Source organism: Trachurus japonicus, chromosome 20, assembly GCF_045865225.1.
Source record: "Trachurus japonicus isolate A0001 chromosome 20, Traja_1.0".
NCBI classification, from domain to species: domain Eukaryota; kingdom Metazoa; phylum Chordata; class Actinopteri; order Carangiformes; family Carangidae; genus Trachurus; species Trachurus japonicus.
The window spans coordinates 20,360,325-20,376,308 of NC_140926.1; the positions used below are offsets into that span (position 1 = coordinate 20,360,325).

A 15,984-nucleotide genomic window follows, 5' to 3' on the forward strand; every position below is an offset into this window, starting at 1 on the left:
TTGTAATATATAACAAGCCCACAGTTTGACTCTGTTCATTTTACTACCTGGGAACACAGGGGATTCATTTTCATAGGGCGAACGCAAAGATCCTCGTGCTTTGATGTTATGAAGGTGAATTGCTTTGTCTTTGGACCAGCTCAGTGACATACTGAGAGAAAGGTAGGTGGAATCACACACACACACACACACACACACACACACACACACACTCTCCACGAGACTTTAAATATATAGAAGCACACACACACGCACACACACACACTGAAGGGAGGCTGAAAACTCATTCTGCTTTTCTGATGCTGGGTTGGGTTCCACTCAGGGAGGAGTTTCCTGTCTGTCCGAGCCAATCAGGCCGAGCGGAAACAGGTCAGGTAGCTGAAGAGAACCTCAGAGGGAGCGCAGGCAGGGCAGAGCAGCCACGCACGCCAGGAGGTAAGAGAGCACACACACACACACACACACACATGCATTCACATACACCTTTAACCCTGTGAGATCGCTGTCAGGCCGTGGTCACGCATTAGTGTTTAAAAGTAGATATACCAGCACAATTACTTCAGCGTGCGCAAGACTGTGTGTGTCTATGTGTGTGTGTGTTTGAGTGAGTGACAGAACAGAAATAGGGCAGTGCCATTTTAGTCACTATGATTAGGAGGAGTGTTTTGAGGATTGATGCGTCAGGATTGAAGTGTCAGGACTTGAAAAGGAGCATACATGCCACTGTACACATTGCAGAATCTCACAGAAGGAGACAGTTTTGTGTTTCACCTTTACATGTTCAAGCATTTTAATAAAGCTTGGTCCCGATTTACATTATTTCAGCTCAAAAATAAATGGCTTAAAAAAACTATTCTCAAAACAAAGTACATACAAATAGGCCAGGATATGAGCAGCTGGTGGTTCAATTTTTCAGTTTTGATTCAGCTTTGGTTGTGCGGATAAACAATTTCCTTTGCCCTTCATTTAATTCTTAATATTTGTAGATATATAAGCATGCAGTTTTGGTTTTGCGTGTGGTTTCATCCTGAAAAATCTCTTAAACCTTTCGGCCTAACATTATTTTATTAATTTAAACTTCTTCACTTGCATTATTATATAAAAAAAAGATGTAAAGATGTTCAGATCAGGGAATGTGGGCCTATACTTTTCTCTCTAGAAAGTTGTGAATAAGTGGGCGGATGGTTTTACAGGTTTTCATACTTGAATGTTAGAGTTTCTCAATGAAGTTTGGTTGATATTTTTTACCATATTGGAACATTTTACCATCATTTAACTAAAACCCTAAAAAAAACCTTAAATGTGGGGCTTTTCTAGTGTCTTTATAAACCTTGTGTATCTGTGAATATGCTATGAGGAGAAAGTTCTGCTCTCATGCTTACAGTAAATGCCCAGTTTTTTGAATGAACTTTGGTCATGTACAGTAAGTCTTCCTCTACTGGAATATGTCAGAACCTACTTGTCATGTCATGCTTAAATACTGAAGGAGGGACAGAAGTGCCCCATGCCACTGTTTGACTGTGTTTTGGTCCGTCTATGCGTGTGTCCTTATGTGTGTGTGAGTGTGTGGATAGAAAGCAGGTCCCTTCTGTGTATCACTCGTCTATTTATAGTGAGAACAAATCCCAGATATGAGAGGAATCCTTCTACCACTTACGAGGCGGCCAGAGAGAACGAGAGAGGGTGGAGTGAAGAAGGGAGAAAGGAAAATAAAGAGATGCAAAGTAGAGAGGAAAGAAAGTATAAGTGACCAAGCAAGAGAAGTCTAGTTGTGTGCATAAAATCAAGTGTCAGACGATTCAGTCTTGTGTCAGCAACAGGTAAGTTACATCCACTTTGTCTCTCTTGGGAGTGTGCAGTCGACGGGTATGTTGTAATTTAGATTGGCAGGTAGGACGTTACTGTAATTTTAACAATGGAACAATCAAAACGAACACTATGACATGTGGAACACCTGTGTGTTACAGTCCACACCAACTATTCCTATTACTAACAGACATTTTGGAATAGAAGCCTTTTGATGAGATTGACGTTATGTCCTACAGTAGAAATATCAAGCTAGGGACAGAAGATGGAGTAGCCTAGCTTAAAGACAGGTTAATTTAAGCTTCCCAGCCAATAAATAGTCTTTATTCCCCCATTTCTGTCCTGGAAACCACCAGTTTTTCTGAAGTTGGCACTGTTCAAGTATTTTTCCCACAAGATAATGCACTACTAGTTTTTATAAAACACTTGAATAGACTTAATTAGCTACTTTTTTCTGTTGCATATTCTTTATGGCAAGGTAAGCTGTATGGTATTTGGCTTACACACACAATAGACGTACTGTAGGTTATTACCAAGAAAACAAATGTGCATATTGTAAAAAAATACTGGCTCCTTTAGGTCTATGTGTCTTTGAAAGACAATGAACATCTATGGCATGAAGGAATAACTAACCTATAAAGCCACAGAGATAGACATTGATCGATTCATGTTGCTGTTTAACCATGTTAACAGTATTTATACTCAGCATGCAAACATGCTGATGTGTAGCTGATATTTGAATTCACCTCACTTACCTCAGTCTTTTAGCAAAGGATACAAAGTAAAACTGAGGGTAATGGGAATGTCATGATAGTTATCAGTATTGATCCTCTAGGAAACATGAGTAGGCTATTTGCAGTGAATTTTACAGCAATCTATATCCAACAGCTCTCAAGATACTAAGCTTCATCCTCTGAGGACCATGAATGTCAGTATAAACTTTTATTAATCCATTCAAAAGTTTTTCAAATACTTATGTCTGGACCAAAAAAAAAAGAAAAAGTACCCAGCTTTATGCTTTTTAACAAGGCAGATCTCTGCATCTGCAACTCATGCTCTCTTTCTGACATCACAGCCCCTCATAGGCTACATCCACACACACACCTCAGTGTTTCTGAGAGGTGTTAGCAGCGAGGATTAAAGGGTTTTAAAGTTGGGATATTTGAATTATTTAAAGCATGAGGCATAATTGTACCTGTGGTCATGAAGTGTGTTTGTGCGACAGAGTATTGTGTGAAAGTGAAAGGGCTCGTCAGGCTTCAAAGGGCAGCTGCTGCTCATGGCCAACGAAAATATCACCACCACGTTGTGTGAGCACGAGTGTGTGTCTGTGAGCGCGGCCGTGTTGTATTTTTGGGGGGTGTCCAGGCTTTGGCTGTCACGTCAAGGACGGCAGAGCTCTTACTGTATTTTGTTGCACAAACAACACCCTGGCAACAGTATCTAAGCACTGCCATCAATGCAGCAGCAGCAGCAGCCGCAGTAGCAGCAGCAGCAGCAGAGCCGGAGACTCTCTCAGTTTCTCTGGTCCTCTGGGCTCGTAAAAGATAAGATAAATAGGCCATGGAAACTTCTACGATTAGGAACCACTTGGGCCAGTGTTGATGTGTGAAACAGCAGCAGAGGAGAGAGGAAGTAGAAAATAACTGAAAAGAGGATGAGAGGAAATGTGGAAGTGAAGGACTTTGTTACAATTAAAATTAAACTATATTTATGTACTCATTTTTAGATATTTAAAGTAACAGTATCTGCTTACATGTCGTAATCACCACTCTGTACCTTCTGTCTTGTCTTAATTCTCTCACCGTACTCTATCTATAAAGTGAGAAAGATGGATGTGGGAACAAATTGGGGTTAAGTTAGATCATAAATTGGATCAAAATGCAATTTTGTTGTTGCCATTGTCATGTAAAAACGATGTATATCCAACACTTTCATGAGCTATAGTGTAAGAAAAAGAATCATTTTCAGGCATCATGCAATGCAGTTTTCAGTTAATTGCCCACACTCTTCAGTAACAAACTACTGTAGCCTAATGATCTTATTCACACTTACTTACTGTATGACGTTGGTAATATGCTACAAAATGTTACAATATTTGACATGCAAATATCCTCCAACAGGAGACTGCCAGTAAAAGAAGGTGTGGAGGTGATTTAGATTCACTTGCACTCGCCACTTCTCCTGCCACACAGTGCACCTACAGTATATACATTTGTTTATTTGTTTATTTGTTTATTAAGATCCCCATTAGCTGCAGCAAAGCCACAGCTATTCTTCCTGGGGTCCAACAGTATCAAATATACAGTTGAAAACACAAAACATAAACATTATAAAAATTTAAAACAAAAAAAACAAGTGAGCGATATGCTTAACCTAACAAAACAAAAACAGAATAAGTGTTTACATTTCTTAACTGTGCTTCATTCATTCTTCGTTATATTAATTGTTCACATACTAATCCTATTACCCACATTTCTACATATCATATATGTATACATCATTCCACATCACACATCATACTTGTATATACATTCATTCTACATATACATGACTGTACTTAAAGTCTCACTGCTCTTGCTGAAATCGAGGCGAGAGTTGTGCTTTTATTTTGACATTCCCTTGTGTCTCTCTGTCTCCCTCTCATGAATGATTCAGAGAGCAGTTCCTCCACCTGCTTCTCTCTGTAAGAGTCGCTAAGCAACTGAAATGCTATCCCAGGCCTTTAAAACCACAGAAACAGAGTCCCAATGCCCCCAAAGTACACACACACACACACATGAACACACACTCAAATACACACAGCTGAATGTTTGTGGTCTATGCTTCCTCCAGGTCAGTGGACTTACCCGGGGCATTATGTCCAAACCTTCGTCCAACGTCAAGGCCCTTCAGGTAAAGACATTTTTTCATCCGTCTGCACAATATGAGCTGTCTCTGTGGGTGAGCTTGGTTTTACAGTGTGTGTGTGTGTGTGTAACAGTGACTCTAAAACCAAATATTAGCCCTGAACAGTGGTGAAGGAAGTACAGTATTCAGACCTTCCCATCTCAGCCTTAAAAATATAGGTTTTGTATTATGCAAAATTCTAAGTAAAAATAATGGCTAAACTCTTTTACTGCCTTATTTTATATTGATTAATCAGGGTATTTGTATGTGCATTTTACAACTGGTTCTATATTATTACTATGAAAGTATCAAAGCCTCAGTACACAGATAAATGTACACAGTCTGTATTGAGAAACTGAGCCTCAAAACCACCTGTTAGGACTTCTGTAACTTTATGAGGTCACAAAGAGGTCACTGCCCAAGCTCTGCCCACCTGGACCAAAAAACAAAACAAAAAAAACCTTGCACCAAAAAAGACCTTGCAGATTGTTTTGTTTTTTTTACACGACAACTCAGAAAACAGAGGGGCTCAGAACCCCCTTTCTTTTGATCGGCTCATCAACCTGTCGTTGCTAGAGGCCTGAGAGAGGAGATGAAAAACTAAATTAAATGTCAAATCTCAATTGAGATGTTTTTTGGTTCTCAAAAACATACCTTCTAATGGAACACTGATAAAACAAATAGAACACAGAAAAAGTGTTGATGTGATTTTTGCAGTAACATATCTCATAGACTAGTCATATATTGCCAGTGAAGGAAAAGTAACATACTTAAAGTAACATGTAAGTGCAGTAAAAGTGAAATATGACTGTCTGAAAGTAGAGAACAAGTAAATGTATTTAATGGACCTTGAATGTGTTTGCCTATTAGCTGAACACAGGAAAATTAACCTTCATTGGATCATTTATTACTTAACCTGACAACATGCAAAGACGGTTTCATCATGCTACAAATGTAGACCACAGATGACAGAAGTGCTTCCACATCAAAGTATTTATTGGCAAAGGCAAATACAGAGTTGTGACTGTGCATATCCAGAATCAAGGCTTTGTTAGTGCAGAGTTGTAGCGAGGCGAAGGGATGCAGAGTCGTCTGTGTTTCTGTCGTAATGGCTTTGTGTGCGCACGTCGTCTCTCTTCTCTTTGTGCTCGTTTTCATGTCTAACCATGGGATAGGCATCGGGACAGAGGGTCTTTAAATACCAGTACAGTACAAACATGAGGTTCTTAGTTCAGTCTCCATCATTGGTTTCAGTTCATCACAAAGAAGAACAGCAGCACAGCTTCACATTATAAATAAATGATATTGTCAATGAAATGAAAAAAAATATCCCAAGGTCTATGCTAGTAGTTTTCCATGTTCAATACAATAGCCAATCTTATATCTATTTTATTTTTAAGCACTTTCAAAAGCATACCAGTTATTGGCCGAGGTCTTGTTTTCCAGACCGCTCCTAGTTACTGTTAAATCACTACAGTAAGAAAACCAATTGTTATTGTTTCAGCTGATGCAGTACAAGAAGGATTTCTTTAAAGACTCTCAGTGTCTCAGCTTCAGAGCATCTTCCTTTGACATGCAAAGAAATACCCAAATTTAAAGGATGCCAAATTGCAAACCAAGACATCCTTAATTATTTATCATTTGCATTGCAAGGTTAAATTTAAATAGGATTTGGTGGCAGATTCTTAAATCCTGAAGGTTGGAGCCTTCCTCAACATAATAGTTTAATTTTGTACTGTCAAAGAATGCTATTAACCATAAGAAGACAGAAGTCACTGAAAACGTACAGCTTTGCAAATTGCAAATAAAATTCAGAATTAAATGGAGACTATAGTGATTGTCTGGAGAGTGGGGAATCAATCTAAAACTTTTGTTATGCTTTTGAAATTGGTCAGAAGTAATAGTAACTTATATCTGACGTTCAGCTTTTACACTGGATGCAGTTTCCCAACAATTTCACTCTAAAAGTGAAAGCAACCACCAAACAGAGCTGAGCCATAACAGCTGATAGAATCAGCAAATGCACTGCAGCAATAGAAGTAGTCTTGACTTTTATATGGCCAGTGGCTCTAAATCTCACATCTATCAAGGCCTTAAGAGTCAAAGTCTTTTTGACTTTTATTTGCGCTGGAAAAGAAAGAAAGAAAAACAGCCACTTTCTCCTGCCCAACTATATAGGTCAGGATTACAGGGCACTATGGTCTGGGACTGAAAGAGTGATTGACAGGCTGCTTCCTTTTCATCCCGCTCGAGTACCCTGTTGCCCCCTAAATGTCTGGGGCCTGACTTCTTATCTAGACGCTCACTTCATGTTCACAAAACACTTTGAGCTTAAAGGATTAGTTCACCTTCAGTAACGTTCATTGGATTGACGGAAATGCAGCAAGTTACTCTTTGTAGTTCCATCGTAACAGCAAGTTTATGTATGCCGTGGCTCCAAAAGACAAGACAGTAAATTTCCCCAAGCAGCTTCTGCAAATTTGTCTCCAAATGTTTCCATATTGGTCCAGTATTTACTTCTCTACTACACTAACGCTCTTCACTGGCATTTGCTCATACGTGATTGGCGAGAGACGTAAATATTTAGTGCGGTTGTTTGGCTATAAAACACTTAGTGTGTTATGCGAGAAGATTTAGGAGACTACAAATTGCATACACTTTATATAACAGCTGTATTCTAGATAGTATGTATATTTTTCTCCTGTTACATCCAGGCATCAATTTGTTTTCAGTCATGTCAGACTCTTAATAAGAATTACAGCCTGATTAAATGAGTGGGAACCCAATGATGTGTGGGATAGTGCAGGGAAAGCACATCTAGATCTAAATCGCTGCACTGTAGCATATGGGTCAGGTAATAAAATGTGGGAAAACTGTAGATCATTGTTAATACCAGGGTAACTAACTAACTGTCCAATGATCCGGCTGTTAACAGTTTATCCAGATTTTGGAAACCTGAAATTTAAGGTTAAGGTTTGGAAAGTTAAACACACAGTTTGGATTGTCATTTTATCAACAGCCTTCATTTTTCAGCAAAATAAATTTGATTAAGCTGCAGGTTTGTCACGATGCAGGCTCAGATGGAACTACAACACATGAGCAATGTCAGCAGTGTTTAATTTGCAGTACGTGTATGTTTTATTTCCTGGTAAACTCTTCTCGTGGTATATTTAATGGTGAGCGTAATGATGACCTGTCAATTGAGGGTGAACTATTCCTTTAATCTTTGGTTGCGCACAGCAGAGTGCTGGAGGATCATTGCAAACTGCCAGGGATGGATCATAAGAAAACAGGGCCCCTGGGCACAAACATGGAAAAGGCCCCCCAGACTAACGGACACACTAAACAAAGGAACCACACTCGCTTCTCCTCTCTTCGTAGTTGTTTTGCATCCCTTTGTGGTCATCTTGAGTTTCGTTGTGGTCATTTTGTGTCGCTTTAAAGTCAAGTTTTGAGTCCTGTATGCTATTGTTTTGCAGCTTTGTGGTTATTTAGCATCTTGCTGTTGTTGTATTTTATCTGTTGGTGGTTGTTGGGTCTATTTACGGTCCTTGACTTTCCAACATCAAATGTTAACAGTCAAGTCAAAGAGAAGCCCACGGTCCAGGGATTCCTCCATGACCCCTTAGGCCCATTCGGTGATCCCTCCATGCTAACAGCTAGCTAAGCATAGAGACAGTAAACGATCCCAGCCAAAGCAACGTTACAGTACAAATCTGAGCAAACATGCTGCGAATGAGGCGATTTCTTCTAGAACTTTCCCCCCTGAACCTTTGAACCTTAATCTCTGGGAAAAAAAATAAAAACTCTCTCATAGAACAATATTCAACATCCTCAGCGACACACACAACACACTTCCTGTCTGTACAGCTGTACAATATGAGCATATATACAATACATTACAGTACGGTACAATACAAAACACACCAAAAATCCAAGTGACAGGACGTCAGGGCACGCAGCAGTAGAACACCAAGTTAGCAGGCAGGTCTCTGAGCTCTGTGTGTGTGTGTGTGTGGATGTGTGTGTGCGTATGCGTGTGTGTCCCAATTTTCATAAAAACACAAGTCCTTTTTAAGGACATGATGATAACCAGGAAATATTGGTCATAATCAAATAAATAAGGGTTTTTGAGGAAACAGCAGGAGTATACACACACACACACACATACACAGAGACACACACATATATGCAGAGACATAGAGACAGATTCTTTTTTTTTTTTTTTAGTATAAGTGATAGTGAAAGTGTCTGATTGGCTGTTCTCGATGTCCGTCAGGCTAATTTGAACATCCCGATGGGGGCTTTGCGTCCAGGGGCGGGACATCCTGTAAAGAGGAGAGAGGAGACAGTAGACACAGAGGAGGTAAGACAACACAGACAAACACACAGACACACACACAGGAAAGTGACAGAGAATTCGACATAAAAAAATAACTTAATATTCTTATTCTGCGTATTGATTTTGTTTTGTTTTGCTTTCCTTTAATCATGAGCGATCTAATAGTAATATTTTAAGCTGGCTTTGTGCCTCAAACACACAGCTTTCAAATCTACTTCTCGGTTTGCATCACCCTGCTAAAGTGAAACCAAAACCCCCAAGTTGTGTTTCAGAAATAAGAAAACCTGACACAATTATGCAGTTAACATACTGCCCATGGGTAAAACATCAACACAACCTACCACATGCTGTGTTATTAGCTGTTTTAGTGGCATTTTCTCTAGAACTGTACATTTCAGTGACATAATAACATTTTATAAAAGAAAATAAACGTCAACAACTTGTACTTACTGCTATGACTTGTGTTTACTGCCCTTAAATCCATTTACTCTATATCTATAATAAATAGTCATGCATTGTAGTTATTGTATTTTAGCCTTATGGGTCGGAACAATGTAACACTTGCTCTTGTAGGTTTTTATGTAATAGTGAGTTAAAGGGATAGTTCAACATTTTGGCAAATTGGCCCATTGCCATAATCCCTATAGTCTTAGGTGTAGGTTTGTTACCTTTAATTGTCGGTGCAAGTTTTTTTTAGAACGGCGGAGCAGTGCCGCGAGCTGCTCAGAGCTACGCTACGGAGGCTAATGGGATTTCTTGGTTTCCCTCATCAAACTCATCAAATACACAATCCAACAACTCCAAAACACTCTGGTGGACAAGTTGTGACCTGCACATTCACCACGTTATGAGATAATAACAGAACATTCCGAGACAGAGTTGTTTTTGAGGCAAATGCAGAAACTGCTTGGCGAAAAACTGCCCCCAACGGAAACGCACATCAGCGGTTTTGCATGAATTTACCTTGAAAACAACTCTGTCTCGTAACGTTCCGTTATTATCTAATAGAATGTGCAGGTCCCACAGCGTTTTGGAGTTGTTGGATTGTGTATTTGATGAGTTTGATGAGGGAAACCAATAAATCCCATTAGCCTCTACAGCGTAGCTCTGAGCAGCTTTGCTCTGCTCCGTCATTCTAAAAATAGATTGCACCGACAATTAAAGGTAACGAACCTACTCCCTTTAACCCTAAAATTACAGTTTCTGAACAATACAGTTTTAAACACAGAGGGAGACACTGGTGTGAGGTCGGTGATTTGAAGAACCATGAGGCTATTGTCCAGAACTGTTGTTGTTGTTATTTTTATTAGCCTCATTCACCACCACCAGACCAGACCAGCGCTGCCGCCCAGACGCCGGAGGAGAAGAAGGCGTTGCCTGGTGCGGTGAAATTGCCCGGGCCTGCCGTAAACCTATCAGAGCTGCAGAACGTAAAGAGTGAACTACGATGGGTCACCAAGGAATAATACATAGGTAGGTGGAACAAACATCCCAGAATCTCCTCTTCCTACAGAGCCCATTGCTGTTATATATTTTTTACATTCTTAATACACAACATGCAGTGTGTGTATTTGGACATATTTGAAACTGTTTTTTTTTTTAGTGCAGTGCAGGCAGGGCAGGATTAAAGAGTCCAAAGAACAAGATGCAAATCAGAACCAAACTACAGCAAGGAAGCACAGAGATGAGTTTACAACCCGAGGCAGCAATTCTTTGTGAATGATGCAAATTCAGGCCACAAGCATGAAAACAGCAAACAACTTATCCAACTCTACAAATACAAAGAGAAAGAGGAGCCTGTGGAAACAGCTGATTGTGGTCAGAATAATGCTAAGAGTCAGAAATAGACAGATTAAATTCCCCACACTCTGTAAGGGAAAAGTTGAATGTCTACTTTCCACTGTGGACGTCGGAGTGGGGGAGTGTGGGAATGGGCTGGATGGACGAGTGTCCAATTCAAAGTGTCTCATTGTCTCAGCAGTACCATGGATTAAGGGTGATTTGTCATGTCAGTAGACACAAACCATAAGGGAGACGAACACAGTGTGTGAACAGGAAGGAACAGGTGCAAACAGGTGTTACACAAACAGCAGGAAGTGGAAGGGGGTTTAGTCCGGCTGCTTTCAACATGATCCGCATCTGCAGCAATAACAGTGACAGCTCATGGAGGCGGTGCAGTGCAGGCTGCTGTAAAACTCTGAACCACCACTCACCGCCACTCACATAAACATGGAAACCAGAGAAGCCCCAGTTGACTACGTCAGGTTGAAGCTGTAAACCTGTTGGCTGTCTGGTGAAAAAAAGTAAGCTATCATGCCCTTGTACAGTGTTTTGTGTATTTGGGAATTTTTTAAAAATGCCATACACACCCCGAGTGAAAAACAATTCATCTTTACTGTGCTGGGGTGACAGCAGAAATCTCAGAAGTCCAAATATGTTTTTCTAACTCAATCCCGAGCGCACACTAACACACTCTGAGCACTGAAACCTTATTTTTCCCCCTAAGAGCATAAATTATATTCAGTAGAGAAATAATTAACACCAAGGTTAATTCATCTCAGTAAACAAAAACCTAGGGTTATTGTTATGCAGTATGCACTTGTGTGTATAATAAAAAGAAGGTTTGTTTTCTTAGAGTTCTATACTTTTTGCTTGGTAATCCACTATGATAGATAAAGTATGATTAAATGTGCTTTCTCTGTGTTCAGAATGTCCCACCGCTCACAATTAAGGCAGAAATGTATTGTAAACCCCCTGGATGGATGAACCAAAGTATGTGAGAAAGTAGGTTTATTTCAAGCGCAACTGAGAATCTACACAATATTAATTATTTAGATTCAGTTGAATTAACTTCCCTGTCATCATAATAAATATTAATGTGCACAGACAGAGCAACAGGTCAGACACATGAACCTTCAACACACTGCACGAATAATAAAAACATCATATATACAGGCTTGTTTGTATGTTTATATGTTATATACCGGTATTTATAATATATATTTATAATATTTTTATCTAAAATAAAAATCAAAAAATTAAAATTAAATATAAGACATAGTGTCCTTTCAATGCAATTGTCTCGCTTTATTTCCTTTAACATATGGGAAGCTAAAAATATGCACTTATAAAGTGATTTAGCATAGATTATCTTTAATTGGGACCTTTCACATAATGTAACAAGACACTGTGTTTGTCTAACAGTGTGGTAAATGCAGAGATGCAGATCTTAGACAGTGTCAGTGAGACTCCTCTCCACTATAATTACATGCAGTGGTTGTAGTTCACCACAGGGAGTCAGTGTGGGCCGCTCAGCCTTTGTTTGGGTCAAGCAGCGTGTGTGTTGATGCCTCTGTGTGTGGGCAGGAGGGGTTGAGTCAGTCGCTATATTTATATTTCATTGGGGTGTGTGTGTGTGTGTTTTGTAAAAAAGAAAAAAAAACGTGCGCGTGAGTATTGAGGGGCAGTCTGTGCTGTGACTTTCTCAGCGGGACGCAGAAACCACAATCCAAACATTGCGACTGTTCTGCCCTGCCCCAAACCATGTGGGTGGGTGTGCTGTGCCGGAGATAAATCAGAGAGAGGGAGAGAGAGAGAGAGAGAGAGCAGTGGAAATAAAGGCAAAGAACGAGGCTGGTTCAAGCTCCAGTTATAAACACATTTCTCTGAGGCAGAGCCGCACTGGAAAGAGATATTAACTACTACATACTATTTTCTGAGTTACTTTGACATGGGGAAAGTGACTTAGTGCAAATATAAGCACCACCTGATTTGTCTTTTTGATGGACATCTACTGTATCTCACAACTGCATGAGAACAAACTGAAATGTTGATTATAAGAAAAAAACAATTTGTTTTCTAATAGGCAAAGCTCATTATTATACAAAGACAAGTAAATAGGGATGTCCACCTACTTTTGGCCATGTACAAAATGAAAAACATCATTACAATGTGAATATCTGCAACAGTAGTACTTTTTTTTTAACTTATTTACTATCTCTATGTGCTTTTGGCCTAGAAGGCAATAGGCAGATTAGCTGAAAAACAAAACCACAACAGGAGAAGGATTTCTAATTGTATGCTGCAGGCCAGCACGACTGCTTCGAATTTGAAAGGGTCACCGAAGCTAACTAGTATTTAATTATGGGATTTCATGTACTGGTATCATGGGAACGTGATTTTTCAGCTCAGCCCTCTGCATTAGCTGCCCTCTTAACCTCTTCTCTTTTCAATCGGGCTCCTTAGCCGGCGAAACCTCTAGCTCCTTTTGCTTCCTCCACCGATGTCAAACCTGAAGGCTGCCACTCTGAGAAGTGTCTCTCTGTGACTGAAACTCCACTCTTTTGAGATGGAAATAAGCAGAAAAATGCGGCAAACAGCGAGAGAGATCGAGCCCTGCAGAGAAAACTGAAATGGAAAAAAGGTCAAGAGAGAGATAAGCACAGTCAGAAAGCAGGCGATTGATCAGCCAGATCTTATACGGGGGCCTGTATGAAGGCAGAGACCTGGCTCTCTCTCTCTCTCTCCTCGGCGTCCCGATGCCTCTCAGGGGTCAGCGGCTCCCGAGGCCGCAGATAGCAGAAATCCCTCACCGTGTCTTTATCTGTATTCTTCCTCTAGGATCCCCCAGCCGGCCCCGGCCAGGCGGAGAGCGGAGCAGATAATCTTCATAGACACAGACTTGCCCACTGCCACTGAAGACTAGCAAACAACAAGCTAATCCAAACACGTTGGGAGACACAGAACACAAACAGCTTCCTGTGAAGTCCACGTCTGCACAGAATGTCCAGCGTTTAACTTCCATACCACCACCGAGAAGCAGGCGTCCAACAAACTCTGTTGCAGTCGGTCTAGCAGGGTGAAACACTGAAACACCAAACAATGTTTCTCTTATGTACCATGTCAGTCAGTCGATGCGGTTGTGTCACTAAATCCAAATTTAAATCATTATTGTTGCAAAAAAGTCTTGTAAAGAAAAGAATTTGTTTTTGCTGCGGCTGAGACTCTTTACTCTGGACTTTAGGAAGTGTGTGAGTTGTGCTGCATTAAAGGGATATTCTTTGTTTTGTTATTTATTTTTTAAGTCTGGTTAATTTAGTGACAGTCGACACAATCAACTGTGATCCCCCTCTAACTCTGTGACGACCAACTCTCTTCCAACAACTATTCAACACTGATTTATACCGAGGCTTTCTATTAAGTTATTTAGTTTCTTAATGTTGTTCAGTTTGCGTTACTTTTTAGGGGGAAATTCTAATTATTGTTGTTGTTTCAGGGTAATGATGATGAATATCTTCAGGAAAATACTGCAATAAATCAAGATGGTTCTAAAAATCACAATCTCCAATCTTTGCCGTTTATTACTGGCCATTTAAGTGTTTATAGTTAATTAGAATAACAGAGTGTTTGTGGTCTCCAGGGGATAGATCATTATGAATGTGTTATGAATGAATAATGGTTTCTGTACGCGCTTTGGGTATCGGGTATCAAAAGAAAAGCGCTATACAAATGTAAACCATTATGATTTTGGTAACCCTCTAGTACTGGGGTGTCAAACATGCGGCCCGTAGGCCAAAACTGGCCCGGCAGAAGGTCCAATCCGGCCCTCAGTATGAATTTGCCAAGTGTGAAAATTACATAGAAGACAGAAGTGGCATAATATTGTTGAAATTGTACATATTTTTATCAAGAAATTTCAGGTTATTCATAATATGTTTTGTAAAATGATAGTTCATTAACTGTAAACATCTTAATAATGTGCTAAAACAAAGGGGAAATCACAAAGTTCTTTTATTTATAGGTTATCGTGCTATTATTTCACTGGTTTGGCCCACTTGAGATCAAATTACACTGTTTGTGGCCCCTGAACTAAAATTAGTTTGACACCCTCAATCATCCACCATGATATCGAGGTTGTGGTTCCAACTAAAATCTCCCACCAACTACTGGATGGATTGACATAATGTTTGCTTCAGACATTCATGCTCCCCAGAGGATGAACCCTGAGCATTACTGGTGGTTCAAAGTTTTAACTATGAATTATATGAACATCTACATAGTTTGTGTTGCCTCTAACATGAGCTTCACTGTATAATATCTCAACTATCACATCAATCATCTCTAGTACATTCAGGCTCCCTTCAAGATGAACTGTTATAAATGTGATGATCCTCAGACTTTTTCTTGTACCATCAACTGAAAAATTTAATTTGTCCCGTGTTTTGATTTATGACTTAATACCTGCTAAACTAATGAGACTCCCATCAGCACAATTTGTTCGTCGAGTTTATCATTAATTAGTGAACATTAGTGAGTTAAACTGCTGAACTAAGATACATGGTGAACATTAAACCTGCTCCACGTCAGCATGTTAGGATGCTGACATTATCTTTTTGCTCTCACCACTGCCACACAGCTCGGCTGGATAACATGGCTACAGACTCTTGTCTTGTCGTCGCCCTCATCATGTTAAATAAAAAAGAGAAGATCTTCCTGGTGAAGTCGACGGCTGTATCAGTTGACAAAGAGATGAGATGACAGGACATGACAGTAAAGTTTTTAATGTGACACGATTAAAATGGATTATTTCCTGGCCGAGACGCTTCTTTTTTTTGCTGTGGGTGTTGGAGAGATTGACAGTAAAGAGAGCAAGACTTTTTATACGTACTATGATGATTAAAAAATCCATTTACTGTAGGCAAATTTAAATAACCTGAAAAGTCTGACAAAAATAAATTAAACCTTCATGTTTTCCTGTGTTGCTTGGAGAGCTTTCTCGTTATTAGTTATAGCTGCAGCGCCCGAAGAGCTTCAACAAGTCCTGGTATCTCCAAGTGTAATGATCTTGTATTATGTGCATATATAAAAGGTATTACTGGCTTTTAGGTAGGAGTCAGTGGCATCCGTGCATGGAGTCATACTTATCCTGACTTAAACCTCCAAAATCC

General features: G+C 39.8%; 1 protein-coding gene across 2 annotated transcripts; it reads left to right on the plus strand.

Moving 5' to 3' along the window:
- The first annotated feature begins 309 nt into the window (after positions 1–309).
- Positions 310–14,108, plus strand: smpx (small muscle protein X-linked). 2 transcript variants are annotated; one of them, XM_085762829.1, is made up of 5 exons: positions 310–435; positions 4,642–4,701; positions 8,975–9,061; positions 10,348–10,510; positions 13,658–14,108. In XM_085762829.1, exons 2-4 carry the CDS (start codon positions 4,666–4,668, stop codon positions 10,501–10,503), a joined length of 279 nt encoding a protein of 92 aa, XP_085618955.1. In that variant the 5' UTR covers positions 310–435; positions 4,642–4,665; the 3' UTR covers positions 10,504–10,510; positions 13,658–14,108. The 2 variants fall into 2 exon arrangements, with proteins under 2 accessions (XP_085618955.1, XP_085618954.1); XM_085762828.1 differs by lacking the exon at positions 310–435 and adding an exon at positions 1,652–1,820.
- Positions 14,109–15,984: the final 1,876 nt, after the last annotated feature.